This window comes from Asparagus officinalis, chromosome 4 (assembly GCF_001876935.1).
Source record: "Asparagus officinalis chromosome 4, Aspof.V1, whole genome shotgun sequence".
Classification (NCBI taxonomy): domain Eukaryota; kingdom Viridiplantae; phylum Streptophyta; class Magnoliopsida; order Asparagales; family Asparagaceae; genus Asparagus; species Asparagus officinalis.
This window is the reverse complement of record NC_033797.1, coordinates 80,133,936-80,143,186: the sequence shown is the minus strand read 5'-3', so window position 1 is coordinate 80,143,186 and position 9,251 is coordinate 80,133,936. Positions and strand designations below refer to the sequence as shown.

Here is a 9,251-nt window from a genome sequence, read left to right as displayed (position 1 = left end):
GCTTTGTGGTTGCAGGGGTTATTGGATGACTTGGGGATTGCACAGGAGATCGTCAAGGTAAATTGTGATAGCATGTTAGCTATCTATTTGCCAAAGAACCAGGTGTATCATGCCCGAACAAAACACATTGATGTCAAATTTTATTTTGTTCGAGACTTCTTGGATGATGGAGATGTTAGATTGGAGAAGATCTACACAAAGGACAATCCAGCAGATATATTGACCAAAGTTGTCACTGGGGTGAAATTTGGTCATTGTTTGAAGTTGTTGAACATTCTTCATTGTTGAGGGTCTTTGTAGGCCATTTGACAGAGCTACGATTAGCTTGATCTCAGTCAGAGAATACGTAAGCAGCCATGGTATAATGGTGCAGCTGGTTTTGGCCTGGTTGACGTTTGTGGTGCTCTTCTAGTTTTCATCCATAATTTAAGGTTTATCAAATGATGGATGATGTGGAGAATTGAAGAAAAAATCATACCTGGACAGGCAAGGTAGCTCACCTGGGGGCGAGGGTCAGGCGAGGAGGCTCGCCTGTGGGCGAGGTAGTTCTAGGCAGTGGTTTGAGGCGAGGATGAGATTTCCTGAAGTTTGATGTCAGATTCTACTTTGTTCGAGACGTATTTGATGATTGAGACGTTAGATTGAAGAAGATCAACACAAAATACAACCCGGTAGATATGTTGACCAAAATTGTCACTGGGGTAAAATTTGGTCATTGTTTAAAGTTGTTGAATATTCTTCATTGTTGAGGGCATTTAGAGGTCTTTTGGCAAAACTACGATTAGCTTGATCCCGGTCAAAGGGCATGTAGGCAGTCATGATATAATGGTGTAGCTAGTTTTGGCCTGGTTGACATTTGTGGTGTTCTTCTGGTGTTCGTTCGTAATTTAAGGTTTATCAAATGATAGATGAGGTGGAAAATTGAAGAAAAATCATACCTGGACAGGCGAGGTAGCTCTCCTGCTGGCGAGGGTCAGGCGAGGAGGCTCGCCTACAGGCGAGGTGGTTCGAGGCGGTGGGTCGAGGCGAGGATGAGCTCGCCTGAAGCGCTGGTTGTACAAGCGAGGAACTTGCCTGATGGCGAGGTCGAGGAGGTGAGCTCGCCTGGAGGCGAGGAGCTCGAGCTCGCCTGGAGGCGAGGAGCTCGAGCTCGCCTGTTGCTGAGGTTCGAGCTCGCCTAACGGATGATGGAGCTCGCCTGTCACCTACGGTGCTCACCTGGAGAGGAGCTCGCCTGTTTCGTATGGTGGAGGCCAGCTGGAGCTTATCCATTTCCAGCCCAAGCGAGACCTAGGGTTTCCCTATAAAAGGAAAACCCTATTCGGCGGTGAGCTTGAGCGTGAGCAGAGAGCGGAGAAATTTCCAGAGGTGGCGGAGTTTGTTCTCTCCGTGATTTTGAGCCCCATTTGTCCCGTTCCCAAAATTAAAGTGGAGGGGGTTGGTGAACTTAAAGAAGGGGGTTTTGGAGTAATTAAGAGAGAGAGAGTTTGAGCGGTGATTTTAGATTAAAATCACCTGCTATTTGATTGAGAGATCTCAAGTTTGAGATATTCTCTCTTATTTTTAATTTCTTGTGATTAATAAGAAATTATTTGTGCCACTCCCGTGGACGTAAGCAAATTTGCTGAATCACGTAAAATTTGTTGTCTTGCATTTGTGATACTTGTTTTGGTTGTTGTTAGTGTTCCAACCTCATTTGTAGTTGTGTGCCTCTGGTTCCGCTACACACAATAGTATGGATTCTTGAGAAGAGAGAAGTCGTGGTGCTCCCCCCTCCCCCCGGCCCGCGGATGGCCCGGTTCCCACGAGTGAATAGAAAGTTTGATCTACATTGAATCGGACCCTCGATAGTTATCAAAACTATACCTATAAGATATAGGAAAGAAACAGTTTAAGGGGGAAATTAGTCTTTCTTGAAGTTATGGAAGTTTCTGAATGGAGCATTTGGCTGTGGAGAGATGTTATATAAGCTCTTTGATAGGCTTCATCGTTAACCAAATGAGTCAAAACTGCAAAACTGGTTGATGAGATTTGCATTCAACAATATTTAACATAGATAACTCGAATGCTAACTAACATCTCATTCGTATACGTAGAATCTCATCCTGGTCATTAACTTTTTCTTGCTTCAAACGCATTATTATTATTGTTTATTTATTTGAGAGAAACTATGAGGCCTGTGCCCCTCGAGGTTTCGTTAAAAGATAATAACGAAAGATAACTATTTGAAAGATAGAGGCATATTGATGATCCACATATAAAAGAAAAGAAAAAAATGGCTGGAAAACATGATACGTATAAAGCCCTCATAATCCCTCGTTAGCTTGAATGAAACATAGGCATATCCAACACTCCCCTCACTACCACATAATTGATCTATTACAGCGGTTAAGTTGCAACAGTTTTAATTATTGCGTTAGATATCTATCGTAACGGTTTGCAATGTCTAATACAACAATTTATAGAAAACGTTGCCATAGGTCTAATAATTATTCCTGGGCTTAATAATTGTTTTTAAAGCCCATGGCCCTAACCGTTTAAACGAAATCTCTCTTTCTCAAATCCTCACGGAAATCCCTAGCCAAAAATTTTCTGCTCCCTAAAATCATCGTGGCATCGTCGATCTCATCACCGAACTCGTCGCCGTTTTCATCTTGGATCTCATCTCCAATCTCCTCTCCGATATTATCTTCGTCGTCGAGCTACTCTCGTGGTTTCATCGCCATTTTCAGTCCTCGCATTTTCTCCTTCCTTTGTATTCTAGGGTTTGCTCTAGAAATCAAGCCCAGATCTTGCTAACGGGAGCTTTCTAGGGTTTACTCTACCTATCTCTTCTCACGATATTTGACTCTTCTAACGATATCTGATCAAATCAGGAGGTTCGATCTTTCGTACTTGAGATCGAAAGACCCCTTGATTTCAGGTAACGATATCTGATCAAATCAGGAGGTTCGATCTTTCGTACTTGAGATCGAAAGACCCCTTGATTTCAGGTATTTTTTCATCTAAGGAGTTGATCCGTGTGTCTTTCGTACTTGAGATCGAAAGACCCCTTGATTTCAGGTATTTTTTCATCTAAGGAGTTGATCCGTGTGGGGATCCATTTAGCCTATTAGGTATTGGATCTTAACCATTCTTATTGTAATTAGTCTTCGTTCTTCTACTATATATCTGATCTGCAAGTAAACTGGTATACTGGTTCAACAATATTATCTTCTTAATTAGATAATCATTCTGTTATGAAAAACAAACTTTAGAATTACAGTAACTGTAACATTGGATGGGGCTCATATTTTCATACAACATTCCACTAGGTTATCTTCACTCTGACCACATAAGAGAATTGAAATGTTATTTCTTTGCAGGACTCTTGCACTGTAGATAATGAAAATTAGGAGTAAAAAATTGCTATCTTCCGACAATTGTAATTTTTTGGTTAATAGGAGACATGATTAATGCATTTTCCCCTTTTAGCTTGTTTATTTTAAAGAAATCTCCCTGTTAGATTGTAAAATAACACCATTCCACAAAAGCCAATAATACATGTACTTGTACTTTTTAGCTAGTAACAAAGTTCTATGTTGTTTTTATGTCTTAAAATTAGGCGTTTGAAATGTTTCCGATTCCAGGTATATGATTCCCTGGAACATCGATTAGTTGTTGCTGAGGCAGCTCAAAGGTTGAGGCTTCATCTTTCTAAAGATGGGGAAATTCATGAGGAGGAGATTAAGAAGTGCAGTTTGATGTCAAGAAGTTCTCTTGACAGCACAACAACTAGCATTACTCCCTGCTTTAGCTCAAACTCAACAAGTTACAACAATAGCTATGCAAGTAATAGTAGTATGCTAAATGCCTCTCTGCTTTAGCTCAAACTCAACAAGTTACAACAATAGCTATGCAAGTAATAGTAGTATGCTAAATGCCTCTGTTTTGTCAAATAATTCTGAAATGGTTGATCCTGGAGTCGGTGGAGTTCCAAATTGTTTTCTTGGGGTGACGCTAGGTTTTTTGAGGCAAGTCCAGCAAGAGCGGTCTGCAGTGACTGTGGTATGCCTTACTTTTGAAAAGCTAGATATTGATGTTTATTATCATAAAAAAGATTAAAATAAATGTAAATAAATAAACGCTGACAAACACCCACGTCCATTGTGTGGCTCTAATTATCTAGTAGTATTGTGGAAACTTTTAACATTGTATCAAGAAAACAATCTAGGCGTTCCAATTGCTTCTCTAAGATATATTTCCATGATTATAGGACATGATGGAGTACCAAAGGTCTCTTGTGCAGGAGATCGAATCCCGTTTAGAAGCAAAATGTGAAACATTAGCTCATATCTTCGCCATAGATGAAAACGATATGTTAGTATTCTTATTTATCAATACATGAGATATATTTACAGTTAATAACCCTTCATTATCACATTTTTTATATACTCATTCTGTGTGTTGTGTTGCCATTTCAAGTGCTCGGCTTCCAGAAAGGTGAACTCTTATCTATCTCTTATATTTATTTCCTTTCCTTTCTTTTGTATATTCCATATGAAAAATTTGCAGTTATTGCTTTTAATGCCCTTGATTAATTTCAGATATATTATCAATTTCCTTTAGTTCATTAAATATCTTTCTCTTGATCATGATACTGCCTTCTGCTTCTTGTTTCTTCTACAGTGTTTTTATTCAATACTGCCTTCTGCTTCTTGTTTCTTCTACAGTGTTTTTATTCAATACTGCCTTCTGCTTCTTGTTTCTTCTACAGTGTTTTTATTCAATAAAATCACCTCTTGTTATGATAACGATCATTTTGTTTTCAAGGATATGAAAAAAGTGTGTACATGCATCAAAATTTGCTCAAAGCAAAATACTTTGTTCGATAGACAAATAATATCCTTATGTCTGTATTTCCTTTCTCGAAATAGGTTGCAGTAAGTCCAAATAGCTGTTTGTTTCTATTTGTTTGCTGAGAGCTAGCTGACTAGGAGGTAATAATTATCAATCCAACATGCTTGTACCACTGACAGATGAGGTACACAGGAAATGATTCTTAGCCATGTCAAGTTCCCAAAGGAGAGATGAAAATGAACCATATTAGGAGAGAGACTTATGTAAGAATTCTGAAATATCTTTAATGGGTCTTCTGAACTTTCACACAAATGGAGATCACAAAAGTGAAACCAAGGGATATATGATTGTCAAATCCAGATCTGATTTGGAATTGTTCCTTCTTTTAAATCCACTTACTGAACTCAAATTTTAAAATGCAAGACGATATTATATTTGATGGCCTTCTCTGGCGAAGTTGTTCTTCCTTGCCACATCTAAACAGGCTCCAATTTTAATTAGCTATAAACATAAATTTGATATTAGTCTACGTCTCATTGTAGATTATGATGGGGCCTGGGTAGTGTTTCATCACCAGTATTTCTACTAAATGAGGCTTTTATCAACCCTTCTCTCCCTAATTTTGAACCTTTCCCAAGTTTGTTGTGGGGAAATGGCTTCATACCACAATATGGATTCTATCTAGCATTGTACTTATCACTGTTCCTCCAAAAAAAATTACAGGCTTTGTGTATTACCAAATTGTGCACATTTGTCATGTGGATATATGATGCACCAATGTTTCATAAAGCATCAGTGCTAGACCCTGTGCGCAGGCGCCTTGGCCTATGAAGTTTTTTGGAGGCGGTGGTGGCTCTGGCCTAAAAACTCATGTGCCATTTTTTTATTGCTTGAAAAACTGGAAACATGCAAAGAGAAGTAGTTTTGGCAATTTTGAGAAAACTGTTCATATGTAAGAGGATCATTGAACACTACTTACATTGATTTGAAATTTTGAACTAAGAAAAAAGCTTAATAAAGAACGTGAATCAGGAAGATAAAAATCTAGAGTACATTTAACGAAAGTGCTAAATAACTTTTTTTGTATATTTTTCAAGCTACACATTATGATCGTATATGTGTACTTGTTTCTTGCATTTGTATAGACCCTCACCCTCCAAATTAGCTTCCAAAGGAATTTTCAATTATAACTTACATGGTATACATACGAATGTACATATGTATGAATCTACGTATATATGTTTCTCACGTATCTGCTATTTTATGTCACTTAATGTATACTGCTTTATTCTTCTGCGTTGTAACTATGATTTGGCTCGTATTCACGTCTATTGATTTTTTTTTTTTAATATAAATGAATGAGTAGTTTATTTTGATAATAGCGGGTGCATGGGGCCCTAAAGAAAAGTGGTGGTGGAAAAGGTGTTGAATCTCTGACTTGTTCCACCTATTACATGAAAATGTTCGATGTATTTAATTGTTTTCAATCATTTAGGTGTTTGAGGAAGTTGGATTATGGGCTGCCTCTGCACTTTAGTTACTTTTTTGCCAAATTATATGGAGTATCAACCAGCAAATTTTGAATACCTAAGTTAATAGAGAGCTATTTCCATATCTCTATAGCTATGAAATTGTCTGATCTTCCATATTGCTGATGGATTTATGTCAATTGTCTTCTTGCGCTATTACATGAAAATGTTCGATGTATTTAATTGTTTTCAATCATTTAGGTGTTTGAGGAAGTTGGATTATAGGCTGCCTCTGCACTTTAGTTACTTTTTTGACAAATTATATGGAGTATCAACCAGCAAATTTTGAATACCTAAGTTAATAGAGAGCTATTTCCATATCTCTATAGCTATGAAATTGTCTGATCTTCCATATTGCTGATGGATTTATGTCAATTGTCTTCTTGCGGTCAGGGTAAAGTTTATTATTGAGGAAGTTGAAAGGGAAGAGGCTGTTCTATTGGAAGATCTCTATTCCATGGACAGGAAATTTGTAGAACACTACAATGTATGTGAGAAGTGTCTTATTTTAATATTTATTCTGTTTATGAACAACTCTCATTTATCTCGATGCATAATTTGGTATATCGGGATGTATAACTCTTATATTTGTTGGTGCTGAATCTGATTTGTATTTATTCTTTTAAACTTCAACTAAAACAGGTTTTGGAGCAAATACTTGGAGTTCTCATTAAGTTTGTAAAGGATCTGAAGTTACAACATCAGCATCAATATGTATGGTTGTGAACTTGGTTTTTTCTTTGAAATTTTACATGTTATTAAAATAATTCCAGCTCTCTCATGCATGCAGGGGATTTTTTTTTTTTTTGCTATTTTGATTACTCTTATTTATTTTTGTAACTTTATTTTATCCTGTTAAATAGAATGAACTAAAGAAAACTTGGCTTTGCAAGAGCTACCAGACAAAGAATGCCAAACTGAGGTTTGTCTCTAAATCTTAATCATTTGATTATGGGAGGATGGTTCTTTTAGGCCTTAGTTGTCAAGGGTTTAAGAGAAGCGTTAAGGGAGTTTAGTCCCTCCTTAACCCTCCAAATGGTTTAATTTGGTCAAAGGGGTAAAAATTCTTAGCAAGGGTCAAAAGTAGTTAACACCTCATGTAGAGAGGTTAACAAATCTGCCTGAGGAGGCAGGTTAATATTCATTCCCTTGGCGGTAAGGAATAAAATTTTGAGAAATCATATTGTAGTAACTAATTTAGGATATTCATGGCAACTAACCTTTATAACCCTTATTTGTTTACCAAAGACAAAAAAAAACTTCTCTCATCTTGACTATCACATCCCTTAACGCCTTGCCAAACTGCCCTTAGCTAATTCTTTTTTCCCCCTTTTTTTTGGTAAATGAAAAGCTATATTCTTTTAGCCGTATGGAAGAATTATGTACATCAGAACTCTTATATAGAGTAAGCTACAAACTTTAGAAAAAAAAAAAAGAAACACAACATTAGAAAGAAAAACCCCTGTCTATCTAAATTCAGAAGAAGAGCAGAACCTGGGGAGCCGTCTGAATTTATAAAGAAAGTATCCAATCCTTATTCTCTGTAGGTATATTACTGTTAAGAATGATTGTCATCAAATCCATCTTAATGATTTTAATAAGTTGTTCTATCATTCTGGATTTCTGAGTAAAAATCCTCACATTTCCTTCCAACCAAATGTTGTATATAGAGGAGGAAAGGGCCATTCTTTTCACTCCTTGCTTGAATTCCTTATCCCGCAAACTGGAACTGTACCAGTTTATTAACTGGAACTGTTTTTTTCCCTTGTCCCCTTGTCGTAACTTGAAGAATCTTTGTTGTCGATAAAGGCTTGGTGAATATCATATAATAGACATGAATAATCAATAGCATTAGTGCATATGCATGTGTGACATAGGTGTCAAAGGTCTGGGGCTATCAGCCATAGGAAACCATGTGATGCTCTCATGGCAATGATATTGTCATAATCACCATGAAAATACTGTTGATGTGTCCAATAAATGTTCTAAGATCCAAATGCTCATGGACACACCAGGAACCTAGAATTTGAAAGACGAGATTAACACTAGAAAGCACGATTTCTTGCATCGTATGACTTTTCTTGTGATTTGGCTTTTAAAATGTGTGTCTAACGACTAAATCATGTAAGCGCATCCTACAGAATTGTCTACTAACAAATGTTATGACTTTCAACAAACCTAGTTAATGATGTTATGACTTCCAACCTTTCTAGTTTGTTACAAACATGATATTTGATACGTTCACTACCACATATTTGCTATAACGCAATGGTTTATAACTGTCGCATTAGCATCTAAACCGTTGCAGTTGCTCAAGCGCAGCGGTTATCAAACTGTCTTCATTGTTGCCGTTGTCCTAGACATAAGGCAGCGGTTGCAAAACCTAACGCAACGGTTTCTAAAACAAGGCTAACGCAACGTTTTTCACAAAATGTAACGTTTTTTGTAGCGGTTTACTGATGCCTAATGCAGCGGTTCCATACACAAAGGCAACAGTTACTACAAATGCAACAGGGTTCGACGATAGTTTCTTGATACCTAATGACGCGGTTTCGTACACAAGGGCAGCGGTTTTTCCAAAATCAGGGACCAAAGGCAACAGTTGTTTTGTAGCTAATGCGATGTTTTGCTTTGCTATGGCAACAGTTTTATAAGGCTACAACAACAGTTTTATAAGGATATATCAGCATTTTTCAAGAAATTTGACCAATAAGCAAACACAATTACGTAAACCAAAATAAAAATGGAATAAGAACACACTACATTAAGATATCATCAAAATGAAAAATAATGAAGCATTCATATGTTTTAAGCCCATCATTCAAAAATAAGTAGTTACAAGACAACTTCAACCCATCAAAATATGATCAATTCACAACCATC

General features: G+C 37.1%; 1 protein-coding gene across 1 annotated transcript; it reads left to right on the top strand.

The window, feature by feature from the left end:
* On the top strand, positions 3,500-8,114 carry LOC109838979 (AUGMIN subunit 4-like). Its single transcript, XM_020407409.1, has 8 exons — positions 3,500-3,844; positions 3,912-4,047; positions 4,256-4,355; positions 4,437-4,482; positions 6,762-6,855; positions 7,011-7,082; positions 7,232-7,290; positions 7,916-8,114. Exons 1-8 carry the CDS (start codon positions 3,579-3,581, stop codon positions 8,112-8,114), a joined length of 972 nt encoding a protein of 323 aa, XP_020262998.1. The 5' UTR covers positions 3,500-3,578.